Source organism: Poecilia reticulata, linkage group LG19, assembly GCF_000633615.1.
Source record: "Poecilia reticulata strain Guanapo linkage group LG19, Guppy_female_1.0+MT, whole genome shotgun sequence".
Taxonomy (NCBI): domain Eukaryota; kingdom Metazoa; phylum Chordata; class Actinopteri; order Cyprinodontiformes; family Poeciliidae; genus Poecilia; species Poecilia reticulata.
Genome location: NC_024349.1, coordinates 16989640 through 17012411, shown reverse-complemented (window position 1 = coordinate 17012411; position 22772 = coordinate 16989640). Strand labels below are relative to the sequence as shown.

General features: G+C 39.7%; 1 protein-coding gene across 2 annotated transcripts in view; it reads left to right on the top strand.

The window, feature by feature from the left end:
- thrab (thyroid hormone receptor alpha b) overlaps nucleotides 1–19496 on the top strand; it is a 40845-nt gene extending 21349 nt beyond the window's left edge. For both annotated transcript variants that reach the window (XM_008437397.2, XM_008437398.2), the window contains 2 exons: nucleotides 1748–2006; nucleotides 2940–19496. In XM_008437397.2, coding sequence (XP_008435619.1) covers nucleotides 1748–2006; nucleotides 2940–3190 — 510 coding nt within the window. In that variant the 3' untranslated portion in view covers nucleotides 3191–19496. The remainder of the gene's footprint in view (nucleotides 1–1747; nucleotides 2007–2939) is intronic.
- Nucleotides 19497–22772: the final 3276 nt, after the last annotated feature.

Below are 22772 nucleotides of genomic sequence, written 5' to 3'. Positions count from 1 at the left end.
ACCTGAAGTGTTCTACTGTGGCTCTGGTTGTATGTTTCGGATCTGACAGACTTCATGACTTTCTTTCAAAAATGATTTTTTTTTTCTTGTTGCTTTGTATTTGTGAAGCGAACAGACACTTGTATTAGTCAGTATTTCCTCCAGCACTGACCTACAGGTAGACACCTCAGGGAACAAGCTTTCATGCATATGATAGTCAGTTTGGGTAACATTAATTAGTAAACATCTAATAAAGTAGTGACAAGGCATTTTATTATTGAGCACTGATTGATGAGTTATTGTCTGATGGGCCAGATGGATTTAGGCCTGTGAGTGGAAATTTGCAGCATAATTAGCTACAGATGTGGAGATGTTGCAACCGTAATCCCGTGCAACATTTAGAAACTAAAATCGAAGGCAATGATGTTGAAACTGCTTTTTTTTTCAGTATAATTGTGTGTTTAATGGTTTCTTCCTTGATAGATGATACCACTGACATCAATAAAGAAAAAATAAACGTATTGTGTTTACTGAGATGAAAATTAAAGCTTAGCASATAGCAATGCCAGAAACCGCCTCGTTTTATCTCAAAATAATAAAAGTCACTATAAATTAGGCTGTTTAATCTGATAACATTGGACAATGGGGAAAAACCTATTTGAGTTGTGAGGCTTCTTCACGCTGCCTATCTGAAGCCCTGATAGGAAATGCACAGAAACAAAGCCAGCAGTCATTTACTCACTAAAAAAAACACTAATTAATTGCTGCTCCTTTAAATTGACACAGCCATAAATGCATTGTAAGTGTTTGGTTTGAGCTTCAGTTACAAGCCATGATTACAAATTTACAAGACAGATCAAGGCAACAAATGTCAATTAATCGGCTCGGCTGCCAGGAGCGACACAGGGAGAGTAGAGTTCGCACCGAGGTGAGATTAATTCGGTGAACGCATTCTGCACACGTAACGAGATGAGATTCAGCTGAGAGGGGCTTGCATCCATGTAAATCAGGGTGGTTTTGAAATAATCTGTTTATTCGTGGAAACAAATACATGCTCGGTATTCAYCCATCGTTTTTCTTCTGTTATTGAACCACTTCTTTTGCTATTATCCATTTGTCTCTCTYGTTATCTGTTAAACTTTGGTTGATGCTGGGAATTTTTTTGTTCTTTTTGTCGTGTGTAACAGAAACTGAGCCCACACGAGAACACAACTGATCTGAACAATCTTTTCRTTTGCCCCTAAAATATACTCATAGAAATAACTAACACTGTTGCTATCAGTGTCTTCATCCATGTAAGAACACCATAAGTGAATGGATGCGGCGCTYTGATGTTGCCTGGAAAATGCACAAACGCAGGAATGGAGCTGAGGAGCATGTTTTYATGGAGTTTGTCACAGAGCTGGAAAGCATAGAAAATTAACGCTGCCACCCTTTGTTTGATACTGGGAACATTTAGGGTTAGAGTTACTAGCATTTATTCTGGCCTATAGACTATAAACCATATAGACTATCAAAAAGAAACAGAAAACAAGTGCAACTAGCATAACATGAAACATTTGTTCTTGTGTTCRCAATAGCATTCTTGTCAACATGGATATTATGGACACACTTAGTGACTGTTGTTGACAAAGGTCAAGTGAGGAAACTTGTTCATTGTAACAAACCTTTTTCCAMCAACAGAATTGTAAATGGATGCACAATATATCTTCACATTTCTATGTCTGCATTGAATGATAAATGTTTGTTTTTTTTACTTGATAACCAGCTGCCTTGTGAAGACCAGATCATCTTGTTGAAGGGCTGCTGCATGGAGATCATGTCGTTGCGAGCGGCAATCCGTTATGACCCCGAAAGCGAGACGCTGACGCTGAGCGGGGAGATAGCCGTGAAGCGCGAGCAGCTGAAGAACGGRGGGCTGGGTGTGGTGTCTGACGCCATCTTTGATTTGGGCAAAAGCCTGGCGCAGTTCAACCTGGACGACACGGAAGTGGCGCTTCTGCAGGCCGTGCTTCTCATGAGCTCAGGTACACTTAAAGGAAAAAAGGCATCTTTCAATTTATAATTTCATGTTTACGTGCCATTGAAGGAAACATGTAGGCAATGAGGTCTTACTTAAATAAAAATTTCAATCGTACTTCTCCCTGGGAGATAAAATGTTTAAACCCATTAAGTACTGTACTTAGTGCTTAGATCTAGGTGTTTAAAAACCAGAAGCTGTCATTTAAAGAAATGCCTCGTCTAAACCTTCCCCACACACTTTTTGGTCCCCTTTCTTAAAGATTGGGTCCACTGTCCCAATCTGTAACTCCAGAGCTATTGTCCAGTCCTACAAGTAACAAAAAAGAGGCTTGTCAACCAGGTCAATAATGTCCAGAGTCTTCACCATCTCAGGATGAATGTTTTGCACTCCAGGCAACATGCTGATGAGGAGCTATCCGCTACTGAGTCATGTAGAGGAAGTACATTTTGAACTTGGGATATTTGCTTCCTCTACTAAGGATATGGGCACTGGATTAAGAAGATCCTCAAAGTTATCTTTACGTACCCCTAACAAGGTCCTTAGTGTGGGTCAGCAGCTCAAACCCTTTGCCAAACAAGACATAGGGAATAACCTATGCTTTCTTTTCTRAGTCACTTCCAGAACTTTCATGAGACCAACCAAAAGTCCGTCCCCATAGCTTCTCTGAATTGCTCCTTCACCTACATTTTTCCTCATGCATCAAGAAAGCCATTCATTAACTACCAACAGGACTGTCAGTTCTGCTATATTGTCAATGAACTGGTTGTTTTTTGTTGTTATTGTTTTGGTGTAGCATTATTGAGTAAAACATTTGTGCACCTGCTTCTGGCTTTCTCAATGATTTATTGCTGTAGCCACACATCATAATCATCATCATCAAGAAAACGCTACCAAGATCAGAGCTTACTAAACGTTCCTTTGCCTCCTTTCTTGACAGATCGCTCAGGCCTGACGTCTGTGGACAAGATAGAGAAGTGCCAGGAGACGTACCTGCTGGCATTCGAGCACTACATCAACTACCGCAAGCACAACATTCCCCACTTCTGGCCCAAACTCCTGATGAAGGTGACGGACCTGCGGATGATCGGCGCGTGCCACGCCAGCCGTTTCCTTCACATGAAGGTGGAGTGTCCCAACGAACTGTTCCCGCCGCTTTTCCTCGAGGTCTTTGAGGAACAGGAAGTGTGACACGTGCAGATGCCAGCGTGTGCAACAAGAAGCAGGAAACAGGAGACGGGCTAAGCCACAGCAACGCATGGAGAGTCTCATCGGCAGGAATTTGCGTTTCTCCAACATCAAATTCACAGTTTGTGCTTACAAAGAAACTGGATATAACCGGAAAGAAAACACACCAGCAACGGGAGAATGGAACAAGAACCTCCTCCCTCTCTTTCTTACACCTTCTCCTGTTTAAACATCCGTGTGGGGGCCCTTCTGTCTGAGCAAGCTGTTTTGTCCAGAAAGAGTTGTTGCCATTTGCCAAGACACATCCACAAACACATAAAAACACTCACACACAGAGCCACAGCTTGTTTCACCTCAGTTCTTCAGGGCAGCATTGTTTGTGGGGGTCAGGTTCCCCTCCTTGTTTCCTTTTTTTTTTTTTTTTTTTTTTCTTTTCCGTTTTGAAGCAGCATCAGAGCTGGTCAGGATCTTTCAGTATTATTTCTGAATAAGTGTTAAAACGGTAGTTCAGAAAACACGGCGTCATTTCTCACAGTCATGTGAGCAATCGGCAAACACTGCAAGCTATTTTTTTTTTTTTCCACATTGCTTTGGTGTGCAATGGCGCCGATGGAAGCAAAAGCAACCGGACTCGGCTGCCAGGTAAATCAACTCAATCTGAGCCGTTACTGCTGTTTTGTTGTTTTGTTTTGGAGCTGCTCCTCCTCTAAGATCCCACTGAAACAGGTGCTATATTTATATACAAAAGGCTAGTCGAGTTCGATGAAAATGTTCTGTCAGCCTTTTAAAAGGGGGCAGACCAAATCTGCTTTTTTTTATTTTTTATTTTTTTTATTTGTCATTGGACCGGCTCCTGTGACTCATACACACACATACATACATGCATGCATACATACATATGTGCAGGCGGTCCTCGTCGCTGCCTGCGCAGCTCTCATACCGTCGTATGAATGACAATGAAGCGCTTCTCTCTCCGAGGAGTTAAGACTCTGAAAGAAGGAAAGGAAAAACGCGATGGGAGAAGGGAGAGATTCCCTTTGAGAAGCAGAAGTAAGGAGGAGCGGAGGCAGGGAGAGGAAATGCGGCGTAATACCCGGACTGGGGTCAGAAGTAAATCTTCTGCACCCCGTCTGCCTCTGTCTTCATTTGACACACACATTTATATGGAAACACACAACTTCACCTCAGAGTAACATAAATGCCTCATTTTACTGTACACACTGCACGACAGTGTCGATTTAAAGCCCTCATCCGTAGGGTTTCTACAGAGTCCACTCCTCACGGACTCAGCTCAGTGTGGCCCCTCCAGGCTTCCATACACACTTGCCTTTTTTAGAAAAAAAAAAAAAACGAAAAAAGAAAAAAAAGAAATCTATGGGAGTCACCGAGAGCAGGCGAAAAGGCCAAGAAGGCTACCATTTACCTCAAATACGGACACACCCCGAGGATGGGGCGGCCATGCTGCCCCACGGTGTCAGGCACTACCTCACCTCTGTGGACACAGGGCAGCTGCCCACAGCCAGACATACACCGTTCAACTGGTTTCATATGTGGACTAACACAAAAGTTCAGACTTTTCTTTTTTGTTGTTGTTGTTTTGCATAGCGGCACAAAAACACTCAAAGAACACACGCAGACACACATTTAACTCTCTCACTTGGTTCTAATGAGAAACCGTACAAAAAGACAGGAGGGCCGACCACCCCTCCCCACCCTGTGGGGGTAGGGGGAGTGGTACCCATCGCATTCGGATCATCTCGTTGTTCTGTTATTTGGGACCAAGCGTCAACCTTTCATCCCCTTCTGTAGAAACAGAAACTGACTTACAGGAGCAACAAATGAACGGTGGGCACCCCCCAGCTTAGACCACCTCAGAGAGCAAGCAAGGGGAGCAGACGGGGCACAGCGAGCAAGCGCCCACGATGGCCTCACCCGCTGAATTAGCGCGCAGAGACCGGGCGTCTGCAAACGAGTGACTTTCCACAGCTCGCCCATGATTTCTGCCACTGGATATAGAACAAAACAGGATATCTGTGATTGATGGTCACCACATTAGATTTACAATCATGGGGAAAAGAAAGATTCTAACAAGGTCGYTGTCATTTTAATTTCGAAATTACAGAGGAGATGATATTTAAAATCTTTAAATCTAAAAATGCTAAAAATCGGATAATTTAAGTGTATGGTGCAAGATTTTAACAGGTTGAATTTTATTAAATGTAACATTTTTCCATTTCCACCTTTGATCAGTACAGTGATGGGGGGGAAAAAAACTACATTGAATGATCTACTGTAGGTTTTATTAGTTTCTCTAATCACTGTAGATTAGCCTCCACTTTTCATTACAGCAAAATATTCYCTGTTGAGTTTGGTGTCCATGTCCCGTTGAGTCCAAATTTCTGCCTTGCTTCAGATGTCGGACATAAGAATTCTTTTTTCACTCTAATAATACATTGTTTTATAGAGGAATATATGATCAAGCTGCCTTTTTACTGAGACAGCAAATCAAGGCCAAATCATCCCCCTTCCACTACTGTGCTTGTCAGTTGGTGAAGGACTTTGTTCCTGAAGTCTTACGACTCATTGCCGACCAGGAACCCAAAGTCACGCCACTGTAATTTGATATTGCTATAAAACGTAACATTTAACATGCTCGTTGGGTTTTCACAGTTCTTACGRGTATTGCATGTTTTCATTTTGAGGCGCAATTTGTTTTTTTTAACTTTGGGAAGTTTCCAAGTTTAAATCATGTTCATAAACTCAGTGTAGAATGTTCAGAAATGGCCTTAGAGCCACCCTGACATTGGCGGCACCAACAGTTCCTTCCATAAACTCTTTTCTGATGTCTTTCTACCTTGACATTGTGCTAGCCCACTAATGTTTGACTTCTGACCAGCTAACTGTCAGAACACCCATTTTGAAGAGACGTCTGGGTCACACTTGGTGAATTGATTTCTACTAGACTTACTTTTAAATCCCATGGCAACAAAGGCGGAGTTTCTTTTTGTCATGATTGTAATCAAATGTCTTGTGTATCCCAGTTCTTGTCACTATACTAGTAATGTGTAAAACATCCATGGCAGACATCATACATGAGGCAGCTAAATGACTATTAAAGAATACATCATCTGTTAAGAAAAGCCCACTCTGTTCCTTCAATTCTGGGTCCATGCCAAAACTGGGTTCCCCTCCTATAAAAGAGTCAGTTCTACTTAAATGTCAAGCAGCAGTCCTGTACATAATGTATAACTCACACCTCTACCAGATGGATAAGCGTCCGCAACGGAAAGTTAAAGAGGACCTGGAATGTTGCTCCTTTCAGCACATCAACAGCTTCTGGGATTCATCACTTCTCCTGCTCTGCCATCCTCATGGCCTTCCCTGGAGCTGAGCTCAAGCCGTCATTACATCCCCATCCAGCCTGGCTAGTGGGAGTTTTTGCACTACTGGAGCAGTCCTCACTTTCACCCTTTCCTCTTCAAAGTTTTATCTGTACACATTTGTTGGCCCAACTCACCCCAAATGGGAATCGTTGACCACTCTGTATAACAGAGGCTGACAGCCACAGTGGCCTCAGGCCCAAACCTTTCCTGTTGCCGGCGTCACGCCGACAACCCAGAGAAAAATGGGGGTTTGGGGGTGTTTGTGAGAGACCCCTRCATGGGAGGGTTTGGAGGGCTGTGTAGCACTTATCGTCTTCTCGTAATCATCATCATTACATTTCAGATCTGGGGCCCTCCAAATTGTTTTTCCTCCTCTTCTTAACCTTGCTGTTCCCCCAGGGGTTTGGCCAAGAATCGCTGACACCAAACAGGATCCAGGCCTCTCCACCTTGTGAGACAAGGCTGGCCATAAACGCCTTTCAGAGAGGCGCCACCGATTGAATGTGAACAGCAAAGCAGTAGAGGCGAGATCGAGAGATTTGMAAACAAAATGCCATTATTAACTTGGATTAAAGTGGGAATTGTGGATGGGGAAATGTTGGATATGCAATGTGCCCCCCAATTTAGGAGCCCCAACATCTTCTCCCACACCAGCCGAGGACCCAAAATGAGACCCCCCACCCCCACCAGCTTCTCCTCTCAGTTCCAGTCGAAAATTTCAATACTGTGGGGGTCGGAAAAGAATATCCCACATTCCAGAGATTGRGGTTTGGATCACCTCTTTGTTAAACAACTCAAAGAGGAGTGTAAGAAATCTGATGTCGTTTTGTTGAGCGGACTGGGTTTTTGTGTGTAACTGAGGGGGTTAAATGCTGCTTTTCCTTATGGGACAAAATAAGATCTGAAATGATATGAATCCATAAAGCAAAATTTAAAAAAGAGGACTTAAAAAAAAAAAGACTCCTAAACAGAATTATTGGAGATTTTATTTTTCCTTGTTTTCGTATATTTCTTTGTATTTTGATGCTTTAACTGCTCTGTGTAAAAGAGAGAGGAAAAAGAAAATGGCTGTAGTCACTTTTTGACCATGTGTGCAGTGTAACGTTGGAGAAATTTCACTTCTTCTGCCCACATCTGTCTTTTGTGTTGAGAAGCCAACTGATGCGTTTTGTCTCGTGTCTCTCCAGTTGTCTGTCCTCTTTTATCAGAGGAGGAACTCAGAACCAACAAAACAGGAGTTGCTTTTTTTTTTTTTTATACGTATATATATTTCTCTTTTTGTAATGGAATACAACAGAAAATAATGCAACCTTAAACTGAAAACAGAAAAAAAACTGAAACACAAGCCTGTCATACCTCACGCAACACAAAACTTATACGAACTTGGGAGGCATCGTGTTTTGCAGGCACATGTAAAATTGCAGAGATGCATATAGACTAAAAAGGAACAGAGAGTTACGTGTCGGGCCTGTGTGTACGCGTCCGTGTACGAGTTCAGYTCAATAAATTAGATTATTATTGCAAAGTTAATTGATTTCAGTAATTCAATTCAAAAGAGAAAATCACATGCAGGACTACTTGCACACGTTGATAAATTTCAAATAGTTATTTCTGAGTTCATGTTTATGAATGTGGCTCGAAGCTGGAAAAAAAAGTCTTTCTGGGGGGGAAAAAAAAAAATTAAGTCTGAGGGCGGGGGGTWAATTCGTACCAATATGTTATGGTCTACAGAATCATGGGGAAGACTACTGACTGGACAGCTGACAGTATAACCATTGGCAGGCTTTACAAGGAGAATGAAAGACATGAGCTGAGGTTGAAGCAGCTTACTRTGCTATTATTATACTTGGTCAGGGSTCTCTTTTCATGAAATACAAAAAGATTCGGCTCATTATATTTTCATACTCACCAATTTAGATTTTTCTGTGTAACGCATCTCCAAATTATTTGCAGAAAACCGCCCTATTCACCATGTTTTCACCTTTTTTTTATTTTTTACTGAAAATGCAGCTTAGTAACAAGGCTACTTGACACTCTTGGCTGGTATTTCCAAATCCAGGAGTAGTATTTATTTTTCTTGGCGTCATTTGGCTATTCCCTGAAGTACAGAGACAAGGTGGACTTTAAACGGTGACTMCTGTGGTGGTGCTAAGATAGTTTCCACTGTGCATATTATTGCATATTAAAGTATATTGGGTGTTTGGTGCAAAATGGTCAGTTTCAGACATTTTTTTAACAAAGGCTTTTATGTATTTCAGGATTTTATCCACTTGGGGGTGGTTGTGGCTCCTTACTGTTGACATAAGAGCTAGGAAACAAAATTAGCTTCTCCAAGGTTCTCTAAATTATATTCAAACTTTGTCCCTCCACTGAACTTTCTATTATTAAGCTTGGTTGAAACACTCTTAGCATTTAGTTATAGCTTTATGYTGCTCTTGCAGAAGACGTCCGTCACTTTCTGCTGGTCAACTGTCAAGTCTGGAGTTTTCCAAAAAATTGTGCTGACCATAACATGGCCATAAAATAACATCCTGTTTTAGTGGTATTATATTTTTCTAAGAAACATAATTTGGGGTTTTCATTCATTTGTAAGCTTTAATCAACAAACTGTCACTGTRTGCAATACATCTATAAAACGAGTTTTACTTTGCAAGCAGAATTACTGAAAATAATTTACTTTTCTATGATATTCTACATTATTGAGATGCGTCTGTTGGTTTTTCCTCAAGGTTTGGGGCCCTCTTATTGATTTGGATCTCAGATGAACCCAAGGACATGCTTTGCTAAAATCACTCAGCACTTCTCTGACTGTGTTGTAGATCATGACGTAAAAAAAAAATGTGAACGGCCCAGAGACTGAGGGATGTTTGCTTCTGTAATGGCTGATTGTTTTATGGAACTGAATGTAGCTGAAAGAGGGAGGGACCTTAACCTGGCACCCACAACCCAGCTTCCACTCACCAGCAGAGAGGATAGTGGTGTCACACAGACATTAGGGGAAAGAAGAAAAAAAACTGAGAGGATATATTGCCCGTTTGCAAGGTGCAATACTATGTACTTTTGTATGTTTTCAGTTTGGATTTAGTTTTTGTTTACTTTTTACTTTTTCAGGGGTGGGAGGTGGGGGGCGGGGGGGACATGATCAATGATGTAAATACAAAACCATACAAAAACACTCAAGAATCATTGTAAAAAGTCAACTTTACCGCTCCATCCCATTGTCATGTAAGTGAAGACGACAATAGAAGCAAAGACATGTGTAATGCTTGTTACAACTTTTTTACGTGTGCACGCTCTCACATGTGCATGCAGGTCCATAATCAAAAGTGCCCCTTGACATTAATCATAATCCCCTGTGCCTCGTCTTGTTTGCAAAGAGATAAAAGCCTGTATCCTCTGTAGTCTCATGATGACATGAAGCGCTACACGTGTGGCTGTGGGTTTTTGTGTATGCGTGCTCAGATATTGTCCTTTTAAAACTGATGATGCGAGTGGTGACAGCAGCTCAGTTAGCTGCAGGACAGGAAAGAGAAGATACATGCTAGAGCTGGACTCTTGGTCTAGCATGTGTCTCAGCTAACCCAGCTGCTAAGCACTCACATTGTTGTCATCAAAGTGTAAAATGGATCTGAACGTTTGTCCAAAGCATCGTTGGGTTCCATAAGCTAGCTTGGAAATGTTGCAACATCAGCTTATACCGGCCCCAGTTGCACTAATATTTTTTTTAAATTCTATTGGTTTATGTATGTGTGCTTCTGGGAGAATATTCCTTTCCCCCCACCCCCAAATATCAATGTCCATTCTGCCCTTGATACATAAAATGGAGTGTAAATGGGGTCTTAGATGATGACAGCAGTTTGAAGTTTCCATTATTTTAACTACAGATGCATTGCACCAATTCACAACAAATGTCATATCAAGGAAGTTTGAAAACAAAAACGACCCAATTTATATCTAGAAATATAATCAGTTCAATATGATCCAATCAGATTGCAATTCAATTAAATGCAGTCCAGTCCAATCCTACTTATAATACAGTGCACTCAAGTTTATAATGGCAATTGCTAAGACATTCTCTAAGGACCTACTGTTCTCATGTATCCGACACAAAAGGAATTATAAAAGTTATAATATTATAGATACTGTCAGTATCCATATCGTCAGTATCTTTACCGTTGATGGGTTAAGTAAATAGGTCACGGGAAAACAGGCCGTTTGATTGGTGGTGCTTCCATCCGCAGACCATCTACTGAGCTCAGAGTGAGGTTTTTTTACTCTGATTATGAGAAACTTTTAAATCCAGCCTCAACTAATTTGGCTCAATTCTCGCATGCTGATGCTTTGGACAAAGGTGAAGATTGTCTGTAATGTCATTTGTTTTGTTTAGTTTTTTTTTTCTTATTAGTTGTGTTTGGTTCCCTGTCCCTCCCCCTATGCCAAATATAGAGTTTGTTGAGACATGCAAACAGCAAGATGTCTATGCAATCTCCCCTCCTAAATCTATTTTTTTTTGCCCAAAAAAAGAAAGACAAGCTCACTGTAACAACGAGCCAGTCTGACTAATTAAAATCAAATTTGGCCTGGCTTGAATTCCAGAGGCTCTTTGCATGACCCAAAGACCCTTGCTGCTCTTGTGTGGGCACATGTCCCAACTGCTCAGCGGAGATGGCCTTCTTGCCCAGCTTTTTTGGCCGGTCCTGAGGCGCAGGAGCTCTTTCCAGCAGTCCGTATCCCACAGAAGTAGGCGGGGCTCATTGGAAAACAAACATGTTGTGGAAAACAAGGACTCAACGAGATGTGCTTTTTTCTGTGAATTGCTCAGAGTGAGATGCGTGAGTCTAAGTGTGCGCGTGCATGCTCGGGTTCTGCTCATGCTTCCTTAATGGGATCGGTGCATCAAAAAAACTTAGATTTTAAAATTAGGACCAGCAGCTAAATTTAATCCCGTTTGCTGCCTTTATATACTGTCACTTAGTTCAATGTAATGTTAGTTCTTAGATTTGTGCTTTAGCTTGTGTTTACTTAAAACCTTAATGCTTTTGATTCTGAATCGGTTTCACTTACATAGATATAAAGAATTTTCAAGTTTTTGAGACGAAGATTTACGACCGACCTGATTTAGCTTTACGTTAGCACTTAACTTAAAGAGCACTTTGAATGGCCCAAACACGATAAAAAGGGAAGAGTCTTTGTGGTAATTTCTTAAAATGTACATATTTATAAAATTGCATATAAGGTTATGTATATTTAAAACATTTTTAACCCCAAAAAGAAGGAAAAAAAAAATATTCAAAGAATTATTTAAAGTTTACTATAATTTATAATGACGTGCAATAACTCATTGAGTTTCACATATAATCAGAAAGTTCTTCACACATTTGTGGGGATTAATGCACCTTTCCATGAGAGCACCAGCAAGACCCAATCAGCATGCACGCACACAAATGACTTCTTGTTACTGGGTAAAGAAAGTTATTGAAGGATTCTCTCAGGTAAAAAAAAAAAAACAAACAAAAAAAAAAAGAACATTTTCTAATAAATGATGGTGAACATTAGATTGGAAACCCTTGTTGTTCGTCTTTTTGGCCTCCCAATGTGCAGTTGTGCATTGTGTCTGTTTTCTGTCCTGGATGGGTTTCTAGAAGAAAATGAATTCTAACCCAACACTAAGTTTCCAAGTTTTAGTCCCAGTGAAAATGAACGACGCTCACCTGGTTTTGGTAGATGGTTTACACCACAAAGGAAGGCAAATTTGTATTGCATGAGTGTTTTCAATCCTTGTTGGGTTGGAGTTTGTGCTGCTATTGAAGCCCACCTCTCATATCAGGTAAAAGGAATATCCCCCAAAAAATGTTAAAACAATCTGGCACTTTCTCTTTATTGCTGATCTTTTTTCTTTTTTCCCCCCAAAATTTAAGATAAAAAGAGTATCATTTTGCTGAAAATTATGATTGGTTTGAATAATGACATTTTCACTGTGCTGGAGTATTTTTTTATCTTTTCATGCACAACACTTTAAGTTGATTAGGTTTAGGTTCTAAAAAGTATCCATGTAGAAAAATAAAAGTTTTAAATTATATTTATTTATAAGGACATAAATAAATATATTAAATATATAAATTTTCAAATTAACCTTAGCACTTCTTTTTAATCATTATGTCTTATAATTCAGATTTTACCCTGTACGTTAAAGACGCGGTGGAAAATTGATAGATTTATGATTAAAAGATAAATAAATAAATCAATTATGGGTCTCTAAAAATATCCTTTTTACTCTGACTAATGATTAATTTTAATATTTCTTTTTAATAAACCTTACTTTCTTAGTGATTTTGTAGTCACGGGGTTATATTTTCCGTTTCGTGTCTCTAACATGATTCTTAACATTCCCAGGTAAGTACATGATGTGCTGTGCAGTATCTCAGATACTGGATAGATTTTGACTTTTCTCAAAACCAGGCTATGCAAAGTTGCTGCTTTTTCTTTACACTTGCTCCCTTTTATAGTCAAAATCTCTTGCAGCCGTAAATAACACTCCCTCGTGTTGAGGCTGGACGTACAGAAGCACATGACTCCCATCTTAAAACCCAGCATCAGTCTTCGTCAGTGTGGAGGCGAAGGAACCTGACCCAACCCCTGACACACACACACACAGACCCCACACACCCCTATCCATCTGATGACGACATGATGCTCTCAACTGATGGGAATCAGTTGCATGTGTAAAACCGTGCATGCCAGTGTCTTTGTGGGAGGATTGAGTTGTGTGTAAGAAAAACTGTGTCAGCGCTTTATGACCGTCTCTCCAGTGTTGGTTGACCTGCTTCACTTTTTCTTCAAAAACCCATCCAAAAAGCACCTTTTAAGGCCTCGGTGAGTGTAGAACAGACATTTGTCCTGTTCCAGATCAGTATTATTCCCTCAGATGAATTTATCACAGTGACAGGCAGACGTATATGAAGAAAAAAATAATAATAAAAAAGGGTGGAAGGGAGGAGGGGCTTGGGAATCATTTCTCATCTTTGGCAAGATTGCAAGGTAGAGAAAAATGAATTTCAAGAAAATAACAGAAAAATAGATACTTCAAAAGAGAAACGTCAGCAGCTTTAATCAACCAAAGCTGTGTTGCTCCAGAATAAGGGAAATCACTGGCACAGATGAAGAGTTTGGATCTTTGTAGTTCACTTCAAACGTTCACATTATTGATTGCTTTAATCGCCCTCATCATTTTCCTCCAATTTGTTTCATGCTTCGGCAGGTGATTTATTCTAAAATCTGCACTTTTATAAAAATAAAAAAAAAAGGGAGGATTTGAGTCTTTTCAGAAGGAAGATTCAGGTGCTACATTGAATCCACAAACCGGGCACAAAAAAATGAGTTTGAGAGTATTAAAACTCAAAGTAAAGTCGTTTTAGTGGTGCTGCGTATCACAAGAGTTTGCTGGCCAGTCAAACACAGTGGTATTATGATCTTAAAGCCTTAAACCTTTGGAAATGTGAGCAGGTACCAAATCTGGTAATCTGCATTTCCCTAAAGTTTGTGACCAGAAGGAATCGCTGTGTGCTCGATATCATCTTCATTTTTTGTATTTTTTATTTTTTTTGACTCAACTTTCCACTAAAGTGATCAAGTGCAGCTGTCTGTGGAAAGTCCTTTAGCAATGAGTTTTTGTAGTTTGGTGATTATAAATGTCTATCAAGCCAGTGATCCCAATTATATTAAAAGTCAGAAATCATTATTTCAGTATCCAAAGTTTGGATTGGATTACTTTGTTTCATACGTAATCCAAGTTTTAGAGAAGTGGCATTTATATTATTTTTACTAGCATGAACCCATATAAACATGAAGATTTGCAGAAATAAGCCCTTTAAATCTATCACTCTGTGTGTATAAATCTACATAATCACTTTTTGGACTCAATTACTGAAATAGACTTGATGATCTAAATTATTGACATCGTATTTAGAGTCGCCAACATCGATATTGGTGGCTATTAGTGGATTAAAAGGCATGAAAATACTGGGTAAGATGGGGAAACATTTTTGCGACTCAGATCGTCTGCATAGAGATTTTATAGTCAAAGGGTTTTATGGAAAAGTTTATGTATAAATGAGTGAGTGTGCAGATTTTAGCTGAAATTTTAGTAGTGGATAGAAATTAGAAAGTTGAGGTGTTGAGTTTGGGAGAGATATTGAATTAGGAAAGATATACAGTGTATTGTAATTTTTTATTATTTTTTTAATCTTCAGATGATTAACTGGCCTCAAAGGGTGCTTATTGTTCTCTCATTGTGGTTCAACCTATTTCCTACTCCGCCAAATGCCCACAATCACATCACACCATCCACTTACGTGCACGAGCCTACTGTGAAATCAAAAGCATCGCTCGCTTCTCGGCAACTTGCTGCAAAGGTATTCACATCTCTTACACTTCAGTGTGTTTCACATCCATGCAAGTAAAATCCAGTGCAATCAAGGCTAACCACTTAAACTGACAGATCTGGGAGCAAATGTCTTTGCTCACTGCTGCATGCACATAAAACTCTGCATGTCTATATCAGAAAGCTGGAGTGCACAAGTACAACATGTCTTTTATGCAGCAATTAGTGTGAGGTAAATGCTTCTACTGAATTCCGGTGGTGCTATTTTTTTTTTCTTTTTTTTTTTTTTTGCCAACAACTGAGATAATTGTGTCTTTATTGATTTATTTAAGTATTATTACTATGCAATGAGTTTTCCTCATTCAAAATGAAGATGCTAATTTTAAGCTGTGTTTTTACAAAGCTGAAAAGCGGCACCCTTTGGGTTACATTTTTTTTCTCTGACTTTTTTATTTTACTAAAGGATCTTGTTCAGACTGCTTACAGCAGTAACAAATTACATTACAAATACTGGCAGTTCTAATTACATTTTTGCAACGWAAACAGAACTTAACATTTACTCGCCACGGCAGACGCTGTGCTGAGTTCTGCAGACTCGCGTGTGTTTTGTTTTGCATATCTGGAAAGCGGAAGAAACAAGACATTAGATGGATTACTTATTTATACTGATGCTTTACAAACCTAACAAACTACGATTTTTTAAAAATTTACTTTATTGTTTTTTATGCTCTTGGTGAACAAAATCCAGAAAATCAAGAAAAAAAAAAAATCTTGGTGCAAAATAAAATAAAGTTGTTGTAAATTTGTCCTGTGATGGCATCTGAAATTTGATTTTTTAAATTATTTTTTGTCTTTTTATTTGTCAGGTTGTAGCTTAAAAGAATAACCTTGTTGTCACTTTTTCATATTTTGCTGTTTAATCAACCACCSTGAAAATTAAGATGCATCAATTTTAATGTACCTTTCTGAGCCTTTATGCAGCACCAAACCTTGCCTCTGTGCCTCCTAGCTTCCTAGCCATTTATGATGTGAAGATGCAGTAATTTAATGATGTTTCTACCAGAGAGCCTAGTGTCTCTGGAAATAACATTCAACCTTGTGTTGCTCTGTCTTGTGGCAGCCAGCTCGGCCACCCATTGTCAGTGTTTGTGAATCTTTGCCAGGTCTTAAGCGAACTGCCAAGTTCCTGTCTCTGTAGCAGTTTGTCAACCTGTCCAAAAGGAGGAATCTGATGACTTGCATCCTGTGGAATAACATTTTTCCTTTAGATATATGTTGCATTAAATGAAGGACTAAACTCTCAAGATACAAAAAAGCCATTGAGGTTAACCWGAAAGCTTTGGAGTGTAGCAAAAAGGGGAATAAATAAATGGCTCTCTGAAGAACCTCTGAAGTTAATGCAGGTGAAACGGTGTTTTACTTAAGAGGATGAACWACATAYGTACCCTCTGTTCCCATTCTACAACTGGTGCTAGAGCTGGATCTTACCTTCCTTTACTGTGAAAAATCAATAAAACATTTAAGAAGTGCTTTGGTTTTCCAAAGCCAGATGACCAGCATGGTGCCACATCATCATCATATTATTATTATTATTATTATTATTATTATTATTATTATTTCAAGAACTTTGGGTCTCACTGTTAAGACACAATGTTCGGAGCAGGATTTACTACGGCAATGAAGTGATATCAAAATGTCAGCAGCGTTTTCATGAACAGATGTGGAAACAATCTTTTCGCCGGTCATCAGTGCAGATCTATGCAGCACAAAAAGCTAGAAAATAAAATACGAGGAACTTACTTCACCCTTCAGAATGAAAAATTGGATTAGTTGTTGGTCTCCCATTTCTGTTGAGTTGTCTTTCAGATGGCACCAGTTTTTCTGTCTGAGAGTCTGTCCAAGTATTCTCAGTCACATTTAGGAATCCAATTACCGTACACCAAATGAAAGCTCTTTTCGATGCCAATGGCATAGCTCAGCTCTGATTTGTAGTTTTAAAAGGTGATGAGCTGGCACCAAATTTTCCCCAATAAAATAAAACAATTCAAACCAAACAAGCAAAAAAAACATAAGCGAGAACTTAAAGCTTCTTGAATGTCCTGACAGTTATTTTGCTTCTGATCTATGCTATAGTTTGATTTAAAATAGTTGTTGTACATTTGTCACTTTTGGTTTACTTTTATTTCCCACTTCAGTTTTACTCCATTACGATGAGCTGAAGGAACATGACCAGTGTGCTAGAGGTTACATACATCATTTTAAGTCACATAACACATGTCAAATAGCAGCAAAAGGAATATATCAACTAAAAGGTGCAGGACTAAATCAATGTAATTTGTGTTATTTTGCCAATCCAGGCCTGTCTGTGCCAGATAAGGTCCGCTCTTGCCATGGGTAGATTGAATAGAGGGTGAGGTATGAGGTTGATTCAGCCCACTGAGCTTATCTTTTTCTTTCTTTGTTTTTTTTTTTTTTAGCAAAACAATGAATCAAACAGATTACTAAATTCTTAATATTTGGGTTTCAGTGATTTAAAAAAAAAAATTACAAATACATTGAATGTGTATAAATCGGTACTCAATATATAGCAAGTCCATAAATATGTTCTGTCTGTATTGACTTTATGATCAGTTCTTTGGTCAGAGTATGATGAACATAGGTCCCACTCGCTCATGCTAACTAACTAGCAGGCAATGGGCTAACATTAGCTTAAGTGAATGAACTTTAATGAGGAGAACGTAAATCAATAACAACCGACTGACTTCAACCTTGTTATGCAGCATAATGTTACTTATTTCTTCCTGTAGATGGGGTTCAGTAAAGTCTGACCAGGTTCTTTGTAAACTTCAAAACAGTGAGGCTCCTTCTAGTTTTTTTTCTCTGGTCCAACAAATTAGCTCCTGACTTTTGACCCAGGATTTGKTTAAAACTCCTGCTTCAATCCCCACAGGATAAACCCAGCCTTTTAAAGAATTATGAATAATTCAGAATTCTTTCACACCTGCACGAAGTCCAAAGCATACTTCAGAGGTTGTTCTCTTTTGCAAGGCTGTAAGACCAAAATGACTKAACTCTGTTCTTGCTGCTTGTTGTTGAGCAGAACTTTACTTGTCATGCCTTGTAATATGAAGGTTGTGTGCGGCAGGAGGAGAGCTCTGCGGGGTATGGGGACAACTGYGACTCGGTTTGTAGATCAGTCATTCTGCTGTTGGATATTAATGAAGTCGCGATGAAAAGTCCTGGCTAGAAAGAACTTTGTTCTTGCAGCCTTGGGTAAAAGCACATTTCTCAGCTCTTGCAGTGCATGTACTGGCCTTAGGAGGTCTCTGCAAACTTTGTTGGAGATCAGAATGAATTCCATGCTTCTTTCAAAAACTGGAGTGCAGCTTTGGGAAAATGTAAAGCTAATATTCAAATGAGCTGATGACATTTGATGTAGCATGTCAACAGCATAACTTGGAATATATTGTTGATGAGGGCATTTAAAAGGCATACTCCATCTTCCCTGGACAGAATTTGTATGGTGGGTTTGGAAATAGGCTAAAAAAAAATAAATTGGCCGCCTATTGGATTGTCCAGAAGTTATATAACAGCTCCATAGTAATAGCCTATAGATTTGATGGACAATTTAAAGTGAAAACCGGGATCCATATGTTCTCTAACCAAGTTGTGGAATTTGAATTGATTTTCTTAATTCCAATTTAGAACCAACACAAATAGGGTGCCTAACAGATTTGACTGATATGGGTTTTATCATCAGAGCTAAAATAGGTCACACATAAGGGTAACCATGGTGAGCCCCTGCCTTCAAAATCAATACTGGGCCCACATACACAAGTTGGCTGGGTCCAGATTGCCTTCTTTCCAAAACTACAATATCTCCATATGCAAATCATTTTCAGTCAGAAAACAAACACTTTTCAGACAAATTGCCATAACAGAGACAAACTCAGCATTTTAAACAATTTAATTAAACCTTATGGGAAAATTTCAGCCATTAAGGCTGTTTGTGTACGTCACTGTCTCATATACTATATACTAGTACGGGCCATTTACTATATGGAATGAAACAAACGCCTTGTTTGAAATTCTTTACTCATATAAACCGCTCTGCTTGCACTATGCAAAAGGGTTAGAAGAAGATGGCTTAAAGAGGCAGGAGCAGCGAGACCATCAACTGTGGAAATTTAAAAAAAAATGTGTTCTGCTCTGGTGTATTTCCAGATCATGGGTATGTTTTTCCCTACTTATCACCCATAAATCCAATACATTTACCTTCAATTTCTAGTCTGGCGTTTGTTTTGATATGTCCCAGACAATAAGCAGCTCTGAGCATATTTTTAGACCCAGTCGTTTTAATTATTTTTTCTTCCTTCGTGCTTCTCAGTCTTTGCTGGGATCAACACGAAAGAACAATATTCAGAACCCAACCCCACAAAGTGCTGGGATCAACATATATCCACAAACAAACGCAGTCGAGCTCCAGTTGACCCTCTGAGCTGAACCTTTACATTTGTCTCACCGACAAACCTAAAAAAATATCCACTGTGATTTCCCACACCACCCACGCCTTCATCGCACCAGCTCCACCGGTTCCTCCCGCCAAACCCCAAATCTCCACCGCTACCCGTGCTCCTCCTCCCAGATCGAGTCCAGTGGGTGGTGTGATGTCAGGTGAACGTGGTGGACTGCCGAAAAGAGGCCCAGACAATCAGTGTGCTTTGTAAACGTTGGTGTGAAGCTCTCACACCTTTATGTTTGTTGTCTGGATTTTAAAAAGGAAGCTATTTTTATGCTAACTGTCGCTGGTTTATTTTGCTCTCTATTTATGTAATTATTGTGACTCAGAATACGTCTGAAATGTTCTTTGATCTGTCAAATCATCGGTGACAGTTGGAATGAACCAATAATAAAAAAAAAAATATTAAAATAAAACATTTGTCTTTTTTGTTTCTGTGATACGAAATCGTGCATTGCGTTGCGGAGGGGATCGAGGCTGCGTTACTGTTATGGGTTGAGCGTCAYATTTTAGAGCAATATTGTTTGTTTGTCTTTCTTTTCAAAACTAAGAAGAATCGTGAGAGTGWGAGGGCTAAAAGCATGACTAAATGAGGAGTAGAGATGTGTCTTGTTGAATCRGAGTCAGTGACAGGAYTGACCCTGGCAGCATTGCTCGGTTTGTTGAAGAAAAAAATCAAAACACATCGTGTCTAACTTGCTGACAGATGTGCCGTGTGGTTTCGCAGATACAACTCTGCGGGCTCACCAGCTCTATCTCTCAAAAATGAAAGGTTGTGCTCCAATTTTGTAAATCATCATTTATAAAAAAATGTCAACCATAACGGGCAGTATGTGGAGACTATACAACGTGTTTCCCCCCCCAGAAGTGAGCATTATAGTTTTTTTTTTTAAAAGTGGGTATCTGATGGGTACAAGACTGTTTTAAGGGAATGGTCTGTAGTGAGAAATGGACTGAACTTAAATAGCACTTTATCCAGTCATTTTTGACCACTCAAAGCGCTTTACACTAGAGTCACATTCACCCAGTCGCACTCACAAACGCTCACACATTTATATACCGATGCGCAGCTCGGTAGGCAATTTGGGTTTAAGTGCCTTGCCCCAGGGACACATCGACATGTGGCAGGAGGAAGCTGGAATCAAACCTACAACCTTCTGATCGCAAGACGACTTCTCTATCCACACAACCACAGTCGCCCAAGAGAAGCCAGATTATGGAGGCCAGCACAGATACATAGCACATCACCATCTGCTTGACCAGCTATGTTTTGACAGCCATTCAAAAACCTGCAGTTAGTTTTTTAAGCCATTTGGTGGTGGGGCTGCTGTTGTGCTTCGAATCTTTTTTTCGGTGTTGGCCAGACATTTTCCTGTAGGATTTTCAGGCAGAGATCAGAATTAATTATTTGAAGTCCTCCAAGTCCCGAAGCATCAAAGGAGCTCCATACCAACAAACTTCCACTACCATGCTTGACTGTCTGTATGATGTTTTTTTTAAATAAAACATAAAAAAAAAAACTTCTAGTTTTGTTCTATTGTAGCAGGATACATCTTCCAAAAAGCTTCACTTTTATTTGGCAGTACAAAGAATATTATTATTTTGTGTTCTTATGGGTTTACCAGAGGTTTTGGAAGACCCCCTTGCATGCCGTTGTCTTTTTATTGGTTATGAACATCACCGCACAGTGCTTTAAAATGCAATTCTTGCAGTTTTTATTTATTTATTTTTTTTACCTTGTGTTTGATTGTCAAAAATCCCTCTCACAGTTATTCACTGGAGTCCCAGGCTGATAGATGGTAATGACTTTGCTTCACATGAGCTCTTGAATTTCTTTAGATGTTAGATCGATGTCTTACTTTTGCGTTTATTTAACCTACTTCATGTTGTTTCAGAGAACTGCTCTGAAACGGTCGAACTACTAATGGCTCCAAAACTCTTACCTGTATGGAAGCAAGGGGGCGACTGGGTGAGCTAGGGATACAGCAAACATGTGGTGAAAAGTGGTCTGGCAAAATGAGACCAAAGTTTACTTAAATTGAAATGGCTTTTTGTCCGACATGTAAAAATATTTGTGTGACGTCAAACTAATGTTGCATGTAACGCACACACACACACACACACACACACACACACAATGCCCACAGTCAAACAGCACGATGCAAAATTCTTGAGTTTTGGTACCATGTTCACCCTGCAGCATCCCAATGACCCCTGAGCATTCAGAGAAAGTTACAAAGGAAAGGTTTAGATCAAAGCAGATTCATATTTGTGTTAAAGTAGCCTATTCAAAATCCAGACATAAAGCAAAATTGATGTTCACGGATGCTTCCAGTCTAATTTTACGGACATCCAGTTTCTCTGCAAAGAACAATGGGTAGACATTTTATTCATTAGGTGCACAGAATGGTAGACACACCCAAAGACTTGCAACTTCATTGAAAGGTGCATGTTTCCTTTTTCTTCAAGTGTGTGTGTTTGTGGACTACGTTGCATTGGTCTATCATTTAAGTAATAAAAATAAAACACCATGAAGATTGTGGTTATAATTTGAAAAGATTTAGGAGGTGGGAAAACGTTTGTAAGCATGTCTGTAGCTACATCTGGTTGATTGCATTTTAAAATTGCGCTACTCCCTAATTGCAAAAAGAGAGTCAACCGTTTGACGGCAAAGTTCTGACTCGTTTGGAAAACTGTGTAGCAGATTTATTTATTTTTTATTTTTTAGCTTGTTGCAATCACTAAATGACAAGAGTGATTCCTGTCATTGAAGTCCATCTTGGGGGATGGGGGCTGTTGTGATGGGTGTGACCTCACAAAGGCAGCTTTTCTGCCAACCAATCCCTCCCCGGCTGTTTGAATAAAAAGCCCAACCCACCTCAGATCGCTCTTTCCTCTTTAACTCTTCCCCTAGTGTGTGTTTCTGTCATGCACACATGTCATTCTCCCTGCTTCTGTCATATCAGGGATTTTCCACTCAGCAGCAAGTGAACTTTGCAGCCAGCTGTGCTGTCAGTTTCAGAGCATGCTCATACATCAACAACTCTTTGCAGACACCCCACCCCTCTGTCCAGCCAGCTTCCCCCGTTTCTTTTTATTTTTTATTATTATTATTATTWTTTTTCCTCGTTGCTGATCAGAGGCGTGTGCACAGCTGTACCAGACTGCGTATGGCATATTGTGCCAGGTATTTGCATGTCAGACTGCAGCAGATCTCATTATCCCGAGCTGCAGAATCAATTTAAAAAGAACTTTGTGCACTTGTTTTCGTTAAGTGCGTTTCTATCTACTCTCTGTGTGCAA